The sequence below is a fragment of the Bufo bufo genome, chromosome 1, assembly GCF_905171765.1.
Source record: "Bufo bufo chromosome 1, aBufBuf1.1, whole genome shotgun sequence".
In the NCBI taxonomy this organism is placed as follows: Eukaryota; Metazoa; Chordata; class Amphibia; order Anura; family Bufonidae; genus Bufo; species Bufo bufo.
In genome coordinates, this window is record NC_053389.1 from 437,483,030 (window position 1) to 437,506,411 (window position 23,382).

A 23,382-nucleotide genomic window follows, 5' to 3' on the forward strand; every position below is an offset into this window, starting at 1 on the left:
CTATGTTTTAGATAATACAAAATATAAATAAAGTTCCTGAAAAGATGCATGAAATGCTTGGGGGGAAAACCGTGTGTGAATATTGACTTAGGGCTGGTGTGAAAGTGGTGCAATAAGATATTAAATAGGCCTCCACTTTTCCTCACACATTGAAGGGCAGCGGATGCCATATTTCTGCCCACAATCTGTCCCCTGGGTCACCTCCTCCAACTTGTAGAAATGCCTGCATCAAGGGGTCCCCTCATGAAATGTCCACATATCTACGTGTCCCAGAGCACTTGTCTCTTGTTGGAGGAAAGGGTTAAGCATGTGGTAATTAGCTGGGTACAGTCTACCATGTGATGCCCTCTGCCTATGGCTGCAGCCAGGTACGGCCCACCTCCCCTCACTGGCTCTCCGCTATGTGCAGCATCCCATTTTTTCTTGCCCTCCGACAATAAGTGCCTCATCACACCGCGGCCTTTAAGACACGGCCACTCCTCCTCCCGGATTGCTGCAGAGACTTTGCCTTTACGGATTTAACCGGCTCCGGGACTGTGATCCCAACATCCCCGACAGGGAGAGCGGGCGTCCTGTGCTGCGGCCGGGCCAGGCAGGATGGTGTCCTGGATCATCTCCAGACTGGTGGTGTAAGTGGCCGTGGGGGAGGGGCGGGTGACATCCCTGACAGCTCACATATGGACTGCAGGAGGCTGAGGTGTCTCCTGATGGGGGGATGCGGGGCCTGATGCATGCTGGCTGGCTAGCTACTATTACAGATAGATACATAGATTCTCCCTAAACAGCAAGTGGCTTGTCCAATTAATCAGAAAATCTCTGCATTGCCCCTAAATGGCCCTCAGACCACCAGAGCGGGCCTGTCTTTCCCACTAGGATGGAGGAGCAGGCACACATGCATGTCTGACGCTCCATTCAACCCTATAGGCATGCCAGTGCAAGCCCTGTGGGGACCTGTCACTAGGAAATGCAGTGCAGTCTACAGGCAGCATGTTATAGAGCAGGAGGAGCTGAGCAGAACGTATTACAGTCTAAATGCTGCATGGTATAGAGCAGGAGGAGCTGAGCAGAACGTATTACAATCTGCAGGCAGCATGTTATAGAGCAGGAGGAGCTGAGCAGAACGTATTACAATCTGCAGGCAGCGTGTTATAGAGCAGGAGGAGCTGAGCAGAACGTATTACAATCTGCAGGCAGCATGTTATAGAGCAGGAGGAGCTGAGCAGAACGTATTACAATCTGCAGGCAGCATGTTATAGAGCAGGAGGAGCTGAGCAGAACGTATTACAGTCTGCAGGCAGCATGTTATAGAGCAGGAGGAGCTGAGCAGAACGTATTACAATCTGCAGGCAGCATGTTATAGAGCAGGAGGAGCTGAGCAGAACGTATTACAATCTGCAGGCAGCATGTTATAGAGCAGGAGGAGCTGAGCAGAACGTATTACAGTCTGCAGGCAGCATGTTATAGAGCAGGAGGAGCTGAGCAGAACGTATTACAGTCTGCAGGCAGCATGTTATAGAGCAGGAGGAGCTGAGCAGAATGTATTACAGTCTACAGGCAGCATGTTATAGAGCAGGAGGAGCTGAGCAGAACGTATTACAATCTGCAGGCAGCATGTTATAGAGCAGGAGGAGCTGAGCAGAATGTATTATAATCTGCAGGCAGCATGGTATAGAGCAGGAGGAGCTGAGCAGAACGTATTACAATCTGCAGGCAGCATGTTATAGAGCAGGAGGAGCTGAGCAGAACGTATTACAGTCTGCAGGCAGCATGTTATAGAGCAGGAGGAGCTGAGCAGAACGTATTACAATCTGCAGGCAGCATGTTATAGAGCAGGAGGAGCTGAGCAGAACGTATTACAATCTGCAGGAAGCATGTTATAGAGCAGGAGGAGCTGAGCAGAACGTATTACAATCTGCAGGAAGCATGTTATAGAGCAGGAGGAGCTGAGCAGAACGTATTACAGTCTGCAGCATGTTATAGAGCAGGAGGAGCTGAGCAGAACGTATTACAATCTGCAGGCAGCATGGTATAGAGCAGGAGGAGCTGAGCAGAGTGTATTACAGTCTGCAGGCAGCATGTTATAGAGCAGGAGGAGCTGAGCAGAACGTATTACAATCTGCAGGCAGCATGTTATAGAGCAGGAGGAGCTGAGCAGATTGATATATAGTATCGTGGGAAAAGATTCAGTAAAACCTGTAATTTCTACATTTATATCTTTGCTTTTTCCAGAGCTTCTCTGTAGTTATTATGGCCCCCAGTTGTGCCACTATATATATGTGGGGGCCATTATAACTGCAGCAGACAAAAAGGTGTAGATGGATATACGTATAGTTGTGTCCCCTTACATATATAATGGCCCCCAGTTGTGTCCGGGAGTCAAGACACTGGAAGCATCAGGTCCTGTCAGTAGCGAGTGTCCTGCTGCATACAATGAGGTGAGTTTTTTTTATTGTTTTAACCCCTGAATGGCCATTTTCTACCAGTGTCCATCCGTTCATCCGTTTTCACTGTAGTGTGAATGTAACCCTAATCCCGCACCGTTTCCAGCACTGCTCCTCCAGACTGTGTTTACAGGCTGCAGCGGTGATGTAGCCGTGTATGGCATGTGACTGCTGCAGACAAATTGTGGGGAATTTATCATGAGGAGAATATTTAGTCAGTTTTGCTTGAGGCTACTTGCACACGGCAGTGTTTTTTTGTGGCCTCCGTTCCGTTTTTTTTTTTTTGCGGATCGGATGGTTTCCCATTCATCTATATGGATCCGTTAAAAATGCGGTGGACTCATCCATTTCTTGTCCGCTGTCCATGTTTCACGTCCGCAAAAAAAGTATTGCATGTCCTATTCTTGTCCGCAATAAACGTTTTGCGGACCCATTGAAGTCAATAGGTCCGCAAAAAAATGCAGATGACAAACGGAAGCCATCCGTATGTCATCCGCATCCAATTTTTTTTTTGCGAATGGTTGCTGGGAAACCTGTATATATTACATTTCAAGAATTACAGCCTTCAGGTTTTTTTTGCGGACCGCAAAAAAACCTTGAAGGCACACGGAAACATAACCTACAAAATTTGCGGACAAACGGAACGGATGTGGATGTAAAAAAAAAACAGGAACACGGATCTGCTATTTGCGGACCGCAAAAAACAACTTCTCTTTGGGTACCAAACATGCTGATTTTTCTCACGCGCGTGCAAAACGCATTCAAATGTTTTGCACTCGCGTGGAAAAATCACTCATTTTCCCGCGACGCACCCGCATCCTATCCGGCCCTAAAACATGACGCCCGTGTGAAAGAGGCCTTATTGTTCCAATAAATGATTTAGGCTACTTTCACACCTGCGTTTGGTGCCGATCCGTCTTGTATCTGCACAGACGGATCCGCACCGATAATGCAAACGCTTGTATCCGTTCAGAACGGATCTGTTTGCATTATTCTTTAAAAAAATAGTCTAAGTCAAAACAGATCCGTCCTGACTTACATTGAAAGTCAATGGGGGATCCGTTTTCAATTGCACCATATTGTGTCAGTGAAAAACGGATCCGTCACCTTAGGCCTCTTTCAGACGACAGTATGGCTTTTTCAGTGTTTTGCGGTCCGTTTTAAACGGATCCGTTGTTCCGTTTTTTGTTTCCGTTGTGTTTCCGTTTCCGTTCCGTTTTTCCGTTCCGTTTTTCCGTATGGCAAATACAGTATACAGTAATTTCATAGAAAAAATTGGGCTGGGCATAACATTTTAAATAGATGGTTCCGCAAAAAACGGAACGGATATGGAAGACATACGGATGCATTTCCGTATGCATTCCGTTTTTTTGCGGACCCATAGACTTTAATGGAGCAACGGAACGTGATTTGCGGCCAAATATAGGACATGTTCTATCTTTAAACGGAACGGAAAAACGGAAATACGGAAACGGAATGCATACGGAACACATTCCGTTTTTTTTTGCGGAACCATTGAAATGAATGGTTCCGTATACGGACCGTATACGGACCGCAAAAAACGGCCCGCAAAACGGAAAAAAAAAACGGCCGTGTGAAAGAGGCCTTACATTGTAAGTCATTTGGCTCCCCATAGTCAGACGGTCACCAAAACTCTGCAAGCTGCGTTTTAGTGACCGCCTAAAAAAACGTAACGGAGACCAAACGCAGCCAAATTCAGAATGCATTGGGGCAAAACGGATCCGTTTTCAGCCGCTATTGATAGCCCTGAAACGGATCTCACAAGCCGACCCAGAAACGCCAGTGTGAAAGTAGCCTTAGGACGTAGGCTACATTTCCGCCACCGTTGGCCATACACATTGATCATGTTGATTTAGTTGTAAGCTCCTTCTATGTTTCACTTCCCCTGCACAGGAGTTCATCGGACGTGCTGGTGCTCTGTAGTAATGCGTTAGTCCAGTCAGCAGAATCTTTGCTGGATCCCAGAAGCTAATCTATTTTATTATTCCTGTAACAGAAGAAAGATTAAGGGCGACACCTCCTTGTCTATGACGCTCATTCTTTATGGCTCGATCTTTACTAATTAGGATCTGCAAGTTTATACTACAGCTTTTAATGGGATCTGGGCTAGTAAATCGTTTGGACATTCTGTACTGTGAAGAATGGAGCATTATGTGATGTGTTTGCTACAGGCAAGATGTGGAATGTAGAATTTCTGTAGACTGCCTGGCATGTTTTTGGCAAAATGTGAAATAATGTCATTTTATTTTGACCTTGATGGACGGAAGGGCATACTCCTTATTAAAGAGATTCTGTCACCTGGATTTTGCCTGAAGAGCTGCGGACATGCGCTGCTAGATCGCCGCTAGCACATCCGCAATATACTTTCCGCATAGCTATGAGTGCTTTTATTTAGGCAAAAAAACAATTTTGTATATATGTGAATGAGGCATGTAAGGAGCCCAAGGGGCTGTTACTAACGTTTTAGGAGATATGCCCCCTGTGAAGGAGCCCAGCACTGCCCCACATCCTCCGAATCTCCTCCTTGCTCCCCAAAGTCACCAAGTTAGAGCGCCGTAATCTCGCGCATGCGAGAGTACGCGGCATGTCAGTGCCAGCATAGTGTTCCTTCCATGTTCTGGCATCAGCCTCAGGGAACGAACTGCGCATGCGCTAGCTGTGAGATTATGGAGCTCTAACTTTGTGACGTCCGGGAGCAAGGAGGAGATTCGGAGGATGCGGGTGGTGCTGGGCTCCTTCACGGTGGGCTCCAGAAATGTTAGTAATAGCCCCTTGTGCTCCTTACTTGTCTCATTTACATATATATAAAATCGTTTTTTTGCCTAAATAAAATCACTCACAGCTATGGGGACTGGATATTGCGGATGTGCTAGCGGAGATCAGGCAGCACATGTCCGCAGCTCTTCAGGCAAAATCCAGGTGACAGAATCACTTTAATAAGGAGTATGCCCTTCCGTCCATCAAGGTCAAAATAAAATGACATTATTTCCGGTAACATACAATATCCATAAAATAGCTCATTGAAAATAATCTTAAAGGACATCTATCAGCAGTTCTGTACCTATGACAATGGCTGACCTGTTACATGTGCACTTGGCAACTGAAGACATCTGGGTTGGTCCCATGTTCATATCTGCCGCATTACTGGGAGAAATGATGGTTCAATATATGCAAATGAGCCCCTAGGAGCAATGGGGGCGTTGCCGTTACACCTAGAGGCTCTGACACAATCTGGCACAATAGAAAACGGATCCGTCCTCTATTGACTTTCAATGGTGTTCAAGACGGATCCGTCATGGCTATGTTAATGATAATACAAACGGATCCGTTCTGAACGGATGCAGACGGTTGTATTATCTGAACGGATCCGTCCATGACGGATCCCCACAAAACGCGAGTGTGAAAGTAGCCTTAGCTGGAAAACTAAGACTCCCAAATCTATTTAGATTAGATACCAAAATAAATTAAGACTTCAGACCCCAGATTAAACCCCTAAAATGAATCCAGACTGAAGACCAGACCTCTAAGAGAGAAATCAGACCCTAGATCACACCACTGCAATTAATCAGACACCAGACCAGTTCCTAAAACTAAGTCAAACACCGGACCAGACCAAAAATAAAACTATAATTATATATACCCTCACTGCTCCTGGGTTCTCTTGTATGCCGGGCCCAGGGAGTAGTTCTGCTCCTGATGGCAGGTGTGCTGTCATAGATGCATTCCAGTAGACACTGCCTTCCACTGTCGACAGATTTGAGAAGGCCAGACAGACGGCACACCTGGTCCGGATTTCAACCGCAGTTCCCCAGTTGAGGTCCGCTGATATATATGTTCTCATCTTCATAAAAACAGTCATTATTTTTCACTAAAGTTATGTTTTTAGTTAGTTCATTTTAGTAAAGAATTTTTTTGTTTGTTATTTTTTTTTATTTTCAGTTTCGAACTATATGAAACACATTCTCATTCCTAGGCCTCATGCACACGGACGTTTTTTTTTGCGGTCCGCAAAAACGGTTTCCGTTGTTTTGTGATCCGTGTCCGTTTTTTCATCCGTGGGTCTTCCTTGATTTTTGGAGGATCCACGGACATAAAAAGTGAAAAAAAAAACTAAGTCAAGTTTGCATTGAAAATGATAGGAAAAACGGACACGGATCACGGACGCGGACGACTATCTTGTGTGCATCCGTGATTTTTCACGGACCCATTGACTTGAATGGGTTCGTGAACCGTTGTCCGTGAAAAAAATACGACAGGTCATATTTCTTTCACGGACTGGAAAAACTGATCCTGGACGTGGAAACCAAACGGTGCATTTTCCGATTTTTCCACGGACCCATTGAAAGTCAATGGGTCCGCGGTAAAAAACAGAAAACGGAACAACGGCGCGGATGCACACAACGGTCGTGTGCATGAGGCCTTAAATTGTAATTACACTGCTCATTACAATTGTGTAGATTTATATTCTTTCCAGTTACTGGTCCATTCATGTCATATAAATGTAATATGTAATAATAACTTCTAATTTCTGGCATGTTGGTATACCTTCAGCTTATGTTTCTCTAGATTTATAGCAAAGTCATAGTCAGTTCTGATCAGTTGACCATGATTATATTCTTCCTCACTCTACTTTTACCTTTTTATTTTACAGGCTGCTATTTGGCACTTTATATCCGGCATACTCATCATATAAGGCTGTCAAGACAAAAAATGTTAAAGAATATGTAAGTTTTCCTATGTGCTGTTGTTTGTGATAACATACACATGAATGTCACAACCTGTCTGGATGGAGCTAATCCACATTATCCATTTAGTCAGGAATAGTCTACAGCTTTGCAGTTCCTCTTTGTGGCCGGATCTGTAGAAGTGATTTGTTCTTTGCAGTGTACTATAGCCAACCTGTTCTAGAATTATTATTCCACTTCTGGGATTTTTTTTCTGACCATCTCTGTGCTAGTTAATTTCATCTCAATGTGTTATTCCTCCTCAGGGATTAATCTGCAGATCGTTTTAATGTTACTCAATTTAAAATGATCTTCACTAAGTTACCTGCATTATTCTAAATCAGGGATGCTTAACCTACGGCCCTCCAGCTGTTGGAAAACTACAACTCCCAGCTGTAGGCTGTCCAGGCATGCTGTGAGTGGTAGTTTTGCAACAGCTGGAGAGCCGCAGGTTGGGCATCCCTGTTCAAAATCATGACCTTTAAAAACCTTTTTATGTCATCGCTTTGAGGCCTCACTCACACAACCGTATTTTTGGTCCACATCTGATACGCATTTTTTGTGGATTGGATGTGAACCCATTCATTTCAATACGCCGCGTGCTGTCCGCATCCGTATGTTCTTTCCGCAGTCTCGCAAAAAAGATAGGACATGTCACAACTGGTTATCAAAAATAAATAAATGGATGCAACACTTATTTTTTGTGGATCTGCGTTTTGCGGACCGCAAAATACATACAGTAGTGTAAAGGCGCCCTAAGGTTGAAGCTATGTTGGGCGTCAGCGATATATATATTTTTTCATGTATGTTGTGTTGTTTTTATGAGTGAGGGATGGAAAAAACAGAAACTCTGTAGTTAGTGTTTTGGGGTTCGCAGCTAACATCTGGAGGCATCATTTTTCTTTTTACTAAAAAATACCACAAATAACGGTGGTAAAAAAAAAATGGGAAAATGCTGCAGAAAAAGTTATGCATGAACCCAGCCTTAGGGTTAATGCCCACGAATGTAAGGGCTCAGTGCCCGTATTGCAGACCGCAATCTGTGGGCACTGGCTGCGTGCACTACATTGACTTGAATGGGTCCAGCAATCCACAAGATATGGCCAAAGATAAGACATGTCTTATCTTTTGCGGAGCGGAGGCAAGGGAAACACTACGAAGTGCTTCCGAGAACAGGTCCGCATCCGCAGCACAGAGCCCGTGCATTGCGGACTGCTATTAACGGTCGGCAGCACGGGCACAGAGCCCTTATGTTCATGGGCATGAGCCCTTAGGCTGGTGTCACACTAAGGCCTCTTTCACACGGGCGTCACGTTTTGGCTCCGGAGGCATCCCGGGTACAATGCGGCAAACCCGCGCGAGTAGGTACCCAATTGCAGTCAGTTTTGACTGCGATTGCGTTCCGTTGAGTTTTTATCGCGCGGGTGCAATGTGTTTTGCACGCGCGTGATAAAAAACTGAATGTGGTACCCAGACCCGAACTTCTTCACAGAAGTTCAGGTTTGGGTTCAAGGTTGTGTAGATTGTATTATTTTCCCTTATAACATGGTTATAAGGGAAAATAATAGCATTCCTAATACAGAATGCTTAGTACAATAGGGCTGGAGGGGTTAAAAAAAATAATAATTTTTTTTAACTCACCTTAATCCACTTGTTCGTGCAGCCCGGCTTCTCTTCTGTCTTCTTCTTTAAGGAATAGGACCTTTGATGATGTCACTGCGCTCATCACATGGTCCATCAAATGATCTTTTACCACCGCTAATGTGCACAGCCCCATAGAAATGAATGGGTCCGGATTCAGTGCGGGTGAAATGCGTTCACCTCACGCATTGCACCCGCGCGGAAATCTCGCCCGTGTGAAAGGGGCCTAAGGGCTCATGCACACGCCCATGTTTTTTGTCCGCATCCAATCTGCATTTTTTATGAGTCGGATGTGGACCCAATCACTTCAGTGGGGCTGCAAAAGATGCCGACAGCACACTGAGTTTTACGGACAAGGATAGGACTGTTCTATAGATGGCAGGACGTTCTGTTCCTCAAAATGCGGAACACACGTGGCCAGTATCAATGTTTTAAGGATCCGCAATTTGCATACCACTTTGCTTCTGATGCCCGCACTGCCGCAGATGAACACATCTGACGGGGGGGCAGCCAATAGCAGGCCCCAACAGGGACGAGCCTCCCTAGCGTGTTTGCCTTTTTCACCACTGCGGATAACCCCTTTAATACTGTCTAGTCCAGCTCATCTATGCAGCATTGGTTTGTCCGGTAAAATGGCGGGCCCCATGACGGAAACACCACAGAACCTGTTGTAGTTACTGGTGCCCTAGGGTGTTGTCAAATCGGGCACCAGAACATTACATGGAAGCTGCTGAATAATGTATGGCTTCTTGCAGGTAAAATGGATGATGTACTGGATCGTGTTTGCCTTTTTCTCCACTGCGGAAACTTTAACTGACATTATCCTCTCCTGGTAAGTAGCATAAAGCCATATTTATCAAAAGTAGTGTCATTTTAGCCAATCGCTAAAACTAGTCGAATGTATTGCCATGGGTTGTGACAGATTTATGACAGCATTTGTCTCCTTTGATAAATCGTCACAACACACAGACTGGGGGAGATTCATCAGAACTGGTGTAAAGTAGAACGGTCTTAATTGCCCATAGCAACCAATCAGATTCCACCTTTCATTTTCCAAAGGAGCCATGAAAGGTGGAATCTGATTGGTTGCTATGGGCAACTAAGCCAATTTTTCTTTACACCAGTTCTGATGACTCTCCCCCACAGTGTCGGACTGGGGTTATATGGGCCCACCAGAGGAGATTACTCTTAAGAACCAACCCCATATCATCAGTAATGTTTATCAGGTTTTGAATAAAAAAAATAGACAGTGGCAAGTGATTGGCTCCAAAAAAAACTTCTCCTGGATCTTTGGGCTCATTATGGTGTCAGAACCTCCCTGGAGCATCATCTTGTACTTTGGTGGACCAGTCTGACCCTGACAACAGACATTGTCTGCTAGAAACTTGGCTAAAAGTACAGCATTTTCTCTACTTCGGGTCTGTGTGGAATAGATTTATTTTTTCTCATTTGTGCCTTAAAAAAAAGTTACATATTATCATTATTATTTATTAAAGCGCCTTCCATTCCATGGCGCTGTACATATGATAAGAGGTGCACATACATAGTAAACAATTGCACTAAGCATAAACAAGACGAGTTACAAACTGGTACAGAAGGAGAGAGGGCCCTGCCTGCGAGGGCTTACAATCTACAACTCATAAATATGTCTAAACCCCAGCCACCCAGTAAATGATACTTTCTTTTCGTTCCATTATTACTAATTGACGTACAATCTTGCATATGGCTGACAATTCTGGCACATATGATTAATAAATATGTAGCTCAGCAGACACTATTGTGGAATATAATGCACACAAAAAAAGTTCCAAATTCTTTGATAAATGTAAACTTTTGTCCTTCCACTCTTCTGGCTCTGCTTACCTCGCTCTTACGGCCACACGGTCCGGTTTCCTGATGCCGTTTTGGAAACCAAAACCAGGAGTGGATCATAAAAATAGAGAAAGTATAAAAAACAGATATGACTTCTCCTCTTTTTGGAATCACTCCTGGTTTTGGCTTTGAAATCTGCAGCCTGTCCGCACCTTTATAGTGAGTTTTAGGAAGCAGGCGAATCAATATCTCGATAGGAAAGTGTACTATCTCTGACTGCGTAAATGACTGTAACAGGCTGATTTTCCAAGAGCAGGTGGAAAATGAATTCTCAAGGGTAAGATATGCACACAGGGCGGTGTTACCACTTCATGGATCATTGGAGATGCTCTTATTAAGCGGTGGAAAACAGACATCCAGAAGTAAACATCTAAAGACGTCTGCAGCTGAAGTATCAAGCAGGTTTAGCCGTTGGTACATGTAAAAGGGTTGTGGTTACCATGCTATACAGCACACCATTTCTCCTGATCGTAGGTAGTTTCTATGACTTTTATCACATTTGTAGTGTATGTCACCTGTTGGGCCAGTAGGTCATATCCATGCCTTATTATGCTGTGATATATGACACCAAGTAATGTGATGGAATGTACAGTACATACATGTACAGTAGCGTATGTCTGTCATTGTCTGCCATTTTTTTGTGCATACAAGTATATTTAAAAAGTGTGATCAACTACACTTTTCAATACTTTTCATACCGGCATATACCAGTCAAATGCATGCTAAAAGTACAGACACACTCTTGGCTACTGAAGCCAATGGGCATGTTAGATGCCAGGAGATTTCTTGGGGTATGCAGAGAGGGTGTGATCCAAGTCTTATAGAGTATCCTACATATGGATGGAAAATAGGTAAATTACAAACTGGTTGTGAATGTAAGCATTAGAACAAAGGTCTTTTCAACGATTTTGTGGGTGTGAGAACTGTGTTGGGAGGAAGTCAAGCAAAACTAGCATTGTTGGCAAAAATACCAGTAGTCAAGACCCGTGTAAAGGAAAATCCACAGGTGGAATACATGTTACAGTTTAAAGAAGCAGTTAAAGGGGTTGTGTGAGTTATTCAGAAATGGGCCAAGAGTCAGAAGCTATACTACCTCTCTGCAGTGATGTACCCATATACCCCATGTGACCACCGCAGCCATTCACTGACCTCAGCTGTCTCATGTCATATACTGCTGAGGTCAGTGATTGGCTGCAGCAGTTGTGTGGGATATATGATCACTGCAGTCAAGTAAACAGAGCTTGGCATGGAGCAGCAGCGCTGGAAGAACAGGTAATTCCTGACTCTTGGTTCATATTTGAATAGCTTTAATAATATTGTCACCTAGTCACTTTAACTACTATAATTATTAAATGAACAAATTCATGGGTAGGTTCTCAATATTAGAATGGCCGACTCTCAGCACATCCGCTGATCATCTGTTCTGCAGTAGCTCCGGTACTGGAAAATGAAAGCTTCGTCCACCGTATAGTAGCCAGGGCTAGTTACTGCAGCACTGCTCCTATTGAAGTGAATACTGCAGTAACCAGCTCTGTCCACTACACACTGTGGATTGAGTGGTGCAGTTCTGACCCTTTTTTCTACAAAGATAGCCATAAATTATATAAAAATTCCAGAGAACCCCTTTAAGATTTAAGGTGCCCATTTGCACACCATCAGAGCTGACTAAGAAGAACATTCAGACCAACTAAAATAGATTTTGAATGGCTTTATTCTCAATCATACCTACTATGTGCAAAAATTGTTATGAGAGCCGTGAACCCAAAAATGAATCATGTGAGCTTGAAAAATTACTGATAATGCTGTTAGTCCTTTCACAGAAAGAGGACTGTCTATTTATTCCCTCCATATTATGCGTTTCTGTAATTGTTATTTTTTAGCACATTCTTCCATTAGGTGTGAGCCTAACTGCAACTAGTTAACAAAGACATATTTATGCAGCGGTAACTTTATTGCTTCCCTTTTTTAGGTTTCCTTTCTATTTTGAGCTGAAAATTGCATTTGTGATTTGGCTCCTTTCACCCTACACTAAAGGCTCAAGTGTGTTGTATAGGAAATTTGTGCACCCAACTCTGTCTAGTAAAGAAAAGGTATGTATACTTTCTCAAAAGTTATGTCACACTTTACAAAATGTAATTTATATCAATATAAATATACAGGGCAAGGGGAGCCTTTGATAACTACTAGGTTGTCTAGTACCATACCCAGGGGTGGATTGGGAACCTGAAGTGGCCCTGTAAAAAAAAAACACCTAAAAGTGGCCCCATATTGTAGGAGGGTCTAAATTGACAGTGGATGGGGCAACAAAAGTTGGGGGGTCAGCAATACCGTAGCACAAAATACCATATACCACAGTGCCGCACAATATACTGCCCTAAAAGCTGTCCCTCTGAGTTGGTTATCAATAGAGGCCATTTTTTCTCCTCCTCCATAGTTGAATTCAGGAGTCCATGTCACTGGCCGGGTACATGAGTACCTGACAGAGTTAATTACCACTGACATCTTATTATGTGCCCAGCTGGCAGCCCCCTTGACATCAGCCCACCGGGACTCATAGAATGGCAAAAAGCAAGGATCTTATGTGCATCCTGTTCAAGGCAGATATAAAGGTGCTGTGCTGCCCCAGGAAGAGTCACTGAAATCTTAGGCTAGTTACAGATGAGCGAGTTCAATGCGAGAAACTAGCTGCGTGTGTAGGTGTTCTTTCCCGTTCTGACTGCTGCTCCTCTGACAGGATCGTATGGTATTATAATGATTTATACTGCTGTATGTCCTTGCCCTGGAATCTAAAGAATTGTTCTTATGCTGTCTGAGTAATTCAGTAGATTCAGGTGTAGCAAAGACACACAGCATTATAAATCATTATATTGCCATGCGATCCTTTCAGAGGAGCAGAGGTCAGAACAGGAAATCATGCTTACATACACAGCGAGTTTCTCACATGGAACACGCTCATCTGAAACTAGCCTTAGGCTCAGTTCACACCTGAGCGTTTTACAGCGCGTTCCTACGCGCTGTAAAACGCTCAACAAGGAGAAACCAATGCTTCCCTATGGGAATGGTTCTCACCTGGGCGTTTTACAGCGCGTACGATCGCGCTGTAAAACGCCCGACGCTCACACAAGTACAGGAGCGTTTTTTTGGGCGCTTGTCGCGCGTTCCCGTACATAGACTTTCGGGAACGCGCGACACTGTGTGTACACTTGTCTCTGTATGCGCGCTTGTAAACGCCCGTACAATCGCGCATACAGAGCGCTCCTTTCAGAACGCTCAGGTGTGAACTGAGCCTAAGGCTGGGTTCACACTTGAGCGTTTTACAGCGCGTTCAAACGCGCTGTAAAACGCTCAACACATGAAAACCAATGCTTCCCTATGGCCCTGGTTCTCACTTGAGCGTTTTACAGCGCGTTTGAACGCGCTGAAAAACGCCCTACGCTCAAACAAGTTCTTGAGCTTCTTTGGGGCGTTTTGACGCGCGTTTGTGGCCATAGGACACTATAGTCAATCACACAAACGCGCGTCAAACGCGCGTTTACTATTGCAAAAAACGCGCGACAAAAACGCGCGACAAAAACGCGCGTTAAACGCGCATATCAAATACGCTCAGGTCTGAACCCAGCCTTAGGTTTAAAGGGTAACTGTCATTTTTTATTTTATTTGCTAGTTTATTAGAGCTAGGCATGTATACCTGACTTAGTCTGTCAATGATTGTCAAAAGATCTGTAATTACCTTATAATAATAGCTTTCATTAATGTCTCCTGTCCCTTTCCACTGCTCCCTTAGGCTCAATTCACACCTGAGCGTTTTACAGCGCGTTCCTACGCGCTGTAAAACGCTCAACAAGGAGAAACCAATGCTTCCCTATGGGAATGGTTCTCACCTGGGCGTTTTACAGCGCGTACGATCGCGCTGTAAAACGCCCGACGCTCACACAAGTACAGGAGCGTTTTTTTGGGCGCTTGTCGCGCGTTCCCGTACTATAGACTTTCGGGAACGCGCGACACTGTGTGCACACTTGTCTCTGTATGCGCGCTTGTAAACGTCCGTACAATCGCGCATACAGAGCGCTCCTTTCAGAACGCTCAGGTGTGAATTGAGCCTTAAAAGACAGTTGCTAGGGCTTGTCTGTCTCTGGCTAAGAAGACAGGAAGACAGAGGGGTGGTCCTTCACACTGCATGCCTGCATTAGGCATCAGAGTGAGGAGGCGTGTCTCTCAGTAATCCAATCTGATTGGCTGGCAGGGAGCTGCTGGCTACAGCAAGTGAGTATGGGAAGTGAGGGAAAGCAGTTTTGGCCTCAGAGAACTGGCAGAGGAGCCATCTTGAGAAGGTCCTCATATTGTAAATGTTTAAACAGCCGTAACTAAGGGAAAAACTCAAGGAAAACAGTGGTATGTGAAGAAACTATAGATTGCTTTATGCATAATGCTGCTGCAGCAACATATGCTAAAATCTTTTTTTTTTTTTTTTTATGAAATCGTGACGGTTGCACTTTAAAGATGCACCAAATAATGTGCTACATTTGATAAATTTGGCACAAAGTACTCCAATGCAGACTTAACCAAAACTGACATTAAATATTGCCCTCGTGATAAATTCCCCCTGTGGGTGTAGTGTTAGGTAGTATATATCAAAGCAGCAGTGGGAGAATATGGTATTACATAGTGCTCATTGAATAACTGGGCAAACATAGAATTTATATGGTCATGCTGAGCTTGGGCTGCTCTTTCAGAGGCTCCTTTAGTGATAGAAGTGACATCAATATGCCCCCTCCCTTTTTTGGAGTAATTTACTGATTACCATAAAATGGCATCAAGTCCATCATTCTGGGGCTGCTGTCGTTTTAATATGTAAAGTTCGTTTTCATTCAATTGAGAATAAAGACGTCATGTAACATGTCAAATAAACCCGTACAGAGCCTTGAAAATTAACCATGTTTTTCAGTATATTGAAATTTGCTTGTAAAGGTCTAATATTCTTGACCTACAGGAGATTGATGAGTACATTGCCCAGGCGAGAGACAAGAGCTATGAAACTATGATGCGTGTGGGCAAAAGAGGCTTAAATCTTGCTGCGAATGCAGCAGTAACTGCAGCTTCAAAGGTAAAGTAGTGAGATGTCCCACCGAAAAGCCACATCTCTTATTTTAAATAATTTAATTATTTTGCTTTGCCTTTTCCATGATAACATCATTATCAGCATTCTAGTGATAACTTCTCTACTTTGTGACTTGTAAGATTTGTAGTAATATGATGCCATATGATTAGAGAAATAACATTGTTCACCTTTAAGCAAAACTTTACAGTCCATATATAGGTATCATCTACATAAAATAAAGTTAACAATGTTTAAAAAAAAGATCATTTATCTCTTACCTGGTGTTAGATTTCTACTATAAAAAAACTTTTTCCGAACTCGGGTTCGTACTTCACCTGAAGTCGATTCGCTCATCCCTACCTGGTGTCATTGAACATGATCAGTTTGAATGACTGTAATGGCCGATATGGACTAAATGTGTATGGCTTTGTCAGCGAAATGATGGTTCACCAGATGATTACCTTATGCATTCAACGACAGCTGCATGCTAATCGAATCAGTGACTTCCATGCTTCCTATCGAAAAGGCAACGCTACAGATTAGGAAGCGGCAATGCCACTGCTTTCTGCTCCGGTTCTAGTGATCATGTGATTCCCAGAGGCCAAGTGTCTGGACGAGCTGCTGGGTCTTAGCAGAACCAGATAAGCTCTGCAGTGAGGCTGTACAGCCTTGTACAAACTATCTGGGGGCTGTATTCCCCTTTTAACTGGCACTACTTGGTCTACCCCAGTTAGGCTTAGTTCACATCACCGTTTTGGCAGCTGTTCCGGCAGAGAACACCCTTCCAGAACTCTCCGGATCCGGCACTGTCGGATGCAGCTGGAATGCCTGACAGTCCGATTAACTAAAATGGGGCACAACGGAAAAATGCTGAGAATTGGCCAGGCAGAAACCACTTCAAGCTGTGGAGCTGGTGGCTGAATCGCAATGCCACCAGATGTAAAAGTAGCTTTCAGTTCGTCTGATCCATCAGAAGCACAGGAAACAAAAAACAGATCCATTAAGTTGAGCATCAGTTTGCATCATATTCTTGCCGTTCTGTCAGAGATCAGTTATTTTTGACAGGAGAAAAAGTCCTCTCTGACGGAACTGACACAAACTGATGCAAACTGATTATAACTGATGCTAAAAAAAGACAGATCAGTTATTTTAAGTGCAGACTGATGCTCAAAATAAAGGATCCATTGTGTTAAATTAAAAAATAAATAAAAAAAAAGTATTTTAGTTGTACTTCCTGATAGTAAAATGAAGATGAAAAATGTGGAAAACTGGTTTTTTTAGCATTTTCACAGGTATAAAAAATAAAACTAGAGCCCCATGATTCATGAATACAAGGTTCAAAAATTATTTACATAACCAAACGAAAAATGTTACGGCTCCCAAATATGCATGTGCCAAAAAAACAAAGCAAATGCACCTAGTCAGGAAGGAAGGTAAACGGCCCGGTCTTGAACTGCTTAATCACACTTTTCATACATAGATTGTATTTTGATGACCATAAGAAAATCTTTGTGCTAATTCTTACATTTTGAGACATCAGTAATACATAACCCTCATAGCTATATGGTTTACCTTTATGAAATGGTTGGCCATGGAAGATGACTGGTTGGACCTGTATGTTTTAGAACATGTTTATTTCTCAGGGTCAAGGGGTATTGTCAGAGAAGTTGCGGAGTTTCAGCATGCAGGATTTAACTTTGATACAAGAGGATGATGCTGTGCACTTGCAGAGTCCAGAGCCTCGGCTACGCAGTGCCTCCAGCGGACTAGTGGAGACCGTTGTGGATCAAGGTAGAAACTTAATGGGTTAAGTAAAATTAATGTACAATAGTGGAAAGTGCTGAAGTAGTTATACAAATATGAAATGATCCGTATTATATTTTGTATAATAAGTAGACCGCTGTAGGTCATCAAGTTTTTCTACTTTTTGCCTTATGTGAGTATGATCATACATGACAGATTTGCTGCAGACTATTCCTTGAAAAGACTGGAGGTAGTTAACTATTAAAACATAACGTTTATTAGATGCTGAGATAAGAAAGTACAAACAAAAAATATAGTGCTAAGTGTGTGCACACCACCAACCGTGCAACAGACATTGCCAACAAAAAACAAGCAATATTGCCATGGGTACCCAGAGTTAACAGTACCAACCACAGGGCAAAATTACACAACTTCCCAATCAGGTATAAATTCCACAATATATAAGGAACGGTCTTACAGGTAAATGGGAGTCAACTGGATACCGTCTTGAAGTTCCTGTAGTCAATCTTTCAACAAGGGCCGGGTCCTAATAAGAATCACTGTCCCTGGATTGCCCTGTCAGGCCTAGAAGTCCCTGAAGCCCCGACAAGGACGGCCCCGTCTAGAACCTCTCCCTAAAATATTAGAGGCCCTGGACGTCCCTGCCTAAAGATGGTAGTAAGTAAAGGACCCCTAAAAGCAGATAAAATACCTACGCGTTTCATCTGTAGTATTATTAGCCCTAGACTCATCAGGGGATTAAGGGCTGAGAAAGGGTTGGCTACCAACAGCTGGTATATACTTAGAGGGCCAACCACAATTACAAGTATATAAGAAGGATGGTACCTAATGTGGAAGTATTAAACTGAATGGACCTATAAATAAAATATATAGAGACCAAGAGGGGTTAATTGGGGCTTATGGCTCCCAAAAATATTCCCACCAGTGGCTCCAAATGTGGTCTTCTGTCGGATGGAGGACAGCGTATGGCCTGCCCTCTGCTTGTTTTTTGTTGGCAATGTCTGTTGCACGGTTGGTGGTGTGCCCACACTTAGCACTATATTTTTTGTTTGTACTTTCTCATCTCAGTATCTAATAAACGTTATGTTTTAATAGTTTACTACCTCCACTCTTTTCAAGTTGAATTAATTGTGATAGCTGGGGAGATATTTTCATCAATTTTCTCCCTTTTGGGCAATTTTTGTTTATTTGCAGACTATTATCTGGACAGGCCTTGCAGAAATCCATGCACTTGCTGCAGAAACTACCTTATTCAGATGCATGGAACTGATTTTAATTGGCAGAAATCTGCTGACTGAACAGATCCAAAAGCTTGTGGCAAGATGATGCATTCAAATATTGTCTTCTTCTTAAAGATGTTTTCTGATCGTTTTATACTGATGACATCAGTATGTGATCGGTGGGAGTCTGACTCCCAGTACCCCCTGCAGATCAGATCTTTGAAGAGGTGAGAACCACGGCCTCTTCCTAGGCCAGTGACATCACTGTATATCAGTCACATGGCCTAGGCGCAGCTCAATCCTATTCAAGTGAATGGGGCTGAGCAGTGATACCCAGCTGTGAGGTGAGTTCCGTAGCTGATCAGTGGGGTGCTGGGAGTCAGACCTCATCACATACTGATGACCTAACCTGAGGATAGGTCATCAGTATAAAACACTTGGAAACCCCTTTCGGCTTAAAGATATGCATGACGCCTTATTATTTTGCTGGGAAAAACCAGTGCAATTTCTCTGGGTCCTTGATGGTGGTTTGCTTAAATGTATATAAATAGATATATGTGTGCATACAGGCGTCTCATCACATCGTGCGCATATATTACAAGAATTAGTCTTCATGTATTCCATATTTCAGTATAGGTCAAAGAAAGAACTTTCTAACAGTCTACAGGTGAAACTCGAAAAATGAGAATATCGTGCAAAGTTCATTTATTTCAGTAATGCAACTTAAAAGGTGAAACTAACATATGAGATAGACTCATTACATGCAAAGCAAGATATTTCAAGCCTTTATTTGTTATAATTTGGATGATTATGACTTACAGCTTATGAAGCCCCAAAGTCACAATTTTGAGGTCCCCTTTGCTCAGGAGGTATGGACTAATTAGCTGACTAGAGTGTGACACTTTGGGCCTAGAATATTGAGCCTTTTCACTAAATTCTAATTTTAAGTTGCATTACTGAAATAAATAGACTTTTGCACGATATTCTAATTTTTTGAGTTTCACCTGTATATAACAAAAAAGTTGCAAAAATAACAACTGGATACAACATTCTATATATCTGCCCTTTGCAGGACACTGACTATTGATTTTGTGGGTTGAGCTTCTAAAGCGGTCAATTGCCAGACTGCTGTCCTGCTGATATTTGGAATAGTCTTGCGCTCAATGTAGAGTTTTCAAAGGATAATCCATCCAGCTTGAAATGGGAATAATTTTGATTGTAGAGAAATCATGGGAATTGCTGCATTCGCAGTGCCCAAGTATACAACCCATTTGTTCTGGTAGGAGATGGCTAATGAATTCTGTCCTCTCTGTATGGCTTGTTCTGAAGCTGATTACAAGGGACATTGGTGTTTTTTTGGGTTCTACATACATTTTAATAATGTCATATGTATGACTGTGGGTGGAATGTTTTCTCATAGTTCTATACCATTTACTAGTTATAGTGTATGGACATATTTATCAAGCAGATACAACACTAGTCTTTTTCTTTGTCTTCTCTGCTTCCATGGATTTGGTGTAAGTGTACAACATAGAGCATGCATTTCACTTGTTAATCTGCATGATTTATTCTGACTGAATATGAAACTAATGCTAAATAATTAAAGGTATTCTTAAATAATAAAAGACATTAAAGGGGTTCTCCAACATTTAATCATTTTCGTTATCAGATCTGCAGGGATCTGACACACCGCACCCCTGCCGATCAACTGTTTGGCAGTAGCTGCGAAACTACAATAATCCGTCCATTCTGTCATGGAAACAGCTGGTTACTGTATTTCTGCCCCTATTGAAGTGAATGGGTGCAGCGCTGCAGTTACCAGCTCCGTCCACTACACCATGGACAGAGCTGTGTAGTTCCAGTGCCAGAACTATTCACAAACAGATGATCGTGGGCGTGTGGAGTGCCGGAGCCTCGACGATTTGATATTGATGACCTATCCTAGATGTAGGTCATCAAATTTTTTATTCTGGAGAACCTATTTATTACACAACAGGGTCTACAGTTAGACGGATCTAACGTGACCGGAATACTCAACAATTCAATTCAGCAACAACCAAAAGAGTATATGTGATTCCTTGAATAAAATATATTTTTATTGAAATTTATTTAAAAAGTGTACATGACACTTATACAAACAGTATATATAGTGAGAATATCCAAAATTTGCCGCATCTATGACGCCCAATTACTATGGCAATGAAACTACAACAATCATATATTGGTATCAAATAGACATACTATGTGCATGACTATATGAGACTGCAGGATATATAATCCATGCTATGTTCCACCGCACGGATATCTGTATGTGGGTCTGATTGAAATAAAGTGACTAATGCATATAAATGAACCACATCTAAAGTCCGTCTATACCTGTGTGGTGGCGATATGGATGGGGGTGCCGCTCATATCCATGAAAATGTAAACGAAAAACCCTGGTTCCCTGATGTAAATGTGTTCAATAAGCATAGGCTAGTTGTGTTTGGTGTATAGCAACAGTCTCCCCAGGGAACTAGTGGCATTTACAGCTCCTTTGGAGATCTAGCTCTGTCATAGAACAACTGGTGGGACTTCTGGATACTGGTGGCCAAGAAAGGTAGATGCTTGGGCCCTAGCTTTGAAGGGTAGATTGGAAGAAAAATGACAGATTTTTGTTACACCTAGCAATATGGTCATTGTATTGGTCCTTTTCCAAATACAGTTGCATCACCTGCTCTGGACTCATACTGTTATGCTAATGGTAGTGGTGGACACTCTTAAGCCACAATCCAGTTTGCACTTGTTAAAGTTTATGGGACGTCTACTACTGACAGCTTTTATTGCCATGGAACCAGCCAATATGTACTTCACCTGGTTGGAATGGAAAGACCACCCTTAGAATTCAGAAACCTAAGCATCCTCCAGAGTGAGGACCCTACCCCAATTTATTACCGCCATTGAAACACTCCATAGCAGGGCTCTCCTAGGTACTGTGCTTTGTTTAATTCCGGTAGCAGTAGAGATTCAGATATTTCTGTTATGGGAAAACAATTGTCTTGCTTTATTGACTTTTTTCATTTTTTTCCATTGAAACTTCCAGTACACAGTTATGTTTTGACACTTTACAGTTGTCCATATGTCCAACACAATAATGGTGTCACAGTCTGAGCAGTGATGTAAGTTAGATGAAGCCTTTCTTGCTATCTACAGCATAACACCTAGCCATGTATAGCACATTGTGACTGTCACTTATGGTCTGTAAACCTGGTTTAGAGACCAAAGATTTCCATTTAGTTCTGTCATTTCTTTTTTGTTTTCTTAAAGGCCCTGCAGATGTGTTCCATGTAGTTCCAACCTCAGAGTCATTTATATCTACAAAGTTAGTGATGTTTTATACCAGCTGTATACCATACCTGACTTTTCCTTTTTGTGTGCAGCCTCATCCAACTGTTTAGCTGCTGAGGAACAACGACCCATGAAGTCAGATGGAGACCAGACAGATGTAAAATCGGAACCCTCAGATGACGATGCTGTGGAAAAAGCACCAAAACGTACAGCAAGTGTCAAAATTGTGAAGAAAGTTACAAAAGTTGAGGTATGGGTTGTGATATTTGGTATTATTCATTGTCGTGTATGTTCTAGATCGTCTATATCTTTAATCTGTCCCCTGCAAAAAGAAAAGGCATTATGTTATGTTACAGTCCCGTCACATCTCTCAACAAGGGACAGAAGTCTGTCTGCTTGGATTTGAAGTAGTCCAATATTTTGTTCCATAGGAATATTGCTGGCATCAGAGATGTCTGCCATGTTTCCTTGTGGCAGTAAAAATGTGCCAATCTAAGTCTGCATGTTTCTAATGAGAGATCAGGGAACACTGATGTTGGCTTCCTGATCATTATTGTAGGTATATGGGCATCTTAAGGCCACCTGCCCACGGGTGTGGGTGAACGCACCAAAGATCTGCACAAATTTCCATGCAGGTTTATGTGCATTTCTGCACCATATCCGCACCAAAATCCGCAATGTCTAATTGCGGGTTTTTGGTGTGGATTTGATGGGGTTTTGTCGCAGATCTCTCTTCCATTGAAACTGGTGATATCCACAGCTAAAACTGCAAACATTCATTTGCTGCGGATTTGGAAATCCGCATGGCAGGACAATTTCTGCACGGAAAAAATCTGCAAAGTATGCACTTTGCTGGTTCTGTAATACGCTGCAGTTGTTCCACACTGGAATCCACGTGGAAAAAAAGCACGTATTCAGGGGCAGGTGGCCTAAAGAGATTTTTCAAAACTTTCATACTGAGGATCAGACCCCCTGCATCCCTGCAGTTCCACAGCCAAAAATAGGCGCCAGAACTACACAGATCTGTCCAGTGTGTAGTAGACTGAGCTGGTTACTGCAGCTCTGCTCCCATTCACTATGCTGGAAGTGGCATCACCAATAAGATATTGATGACCTATCCTAAGTCTAGGACATAGATATAAAAGTTCTTAAAAAGCCATGTCTGAAGTCCTTCAAGATTAGGATGATTTTCCTATTATACATACTAGTGAGATAAGCAGTCTTTGAAAAAAGATTGGAGGGTTTATGCAATCTAGTGCAACAAAAATTGAAGC

At 42.8% G+C, this 23,382-nt stretch overlaps 1 protein-coding gene across 2 annotated transcripts in view; it reads left to right on the top strand.

Annotated features, from left to right (window-relative positions):
- Positions 1–453: 453 nt before the first annotated feature.
- REEP2 (receptor accessory protein 2) overlaps positions 454–23,382 on the top strand; it is a 28,034-nt gene continuing 5,105 nt past the window's right edge. For both annotated transcript variants that reach the window (XR_005774189.1, XM_040407118.1), the window contains exons 1-7: positions 454–629; positions 7,114–7,186; positions 9,583–9,659; positions 12,669–12,789; positions 15,690–15,803; positions 17,441–17,588; positions 22,201–22,358. Coding sequence is in view for 1 of the 2 variants with exons in the window: in XM_040407118.1 (XP_040263052.1) it covers positions 598–629; positions 7,114–7,186; positions 9,583–9,659; positions 12,669–12,789; positions 15,690–15,803; positions 17,441–17,588; positions 22,201–22,358 (723 nt within the window). In the remaining variant the exon portion in view is untranslated. The remainder of the gene's footprint in view (positions 630–7,113; positions 7,187–9,582; positions 9,660–12,668; positions 12,790–15,689; positions 15,804–17,440; positions 17,589–22,200; positions 22,359–23,382) is intronic.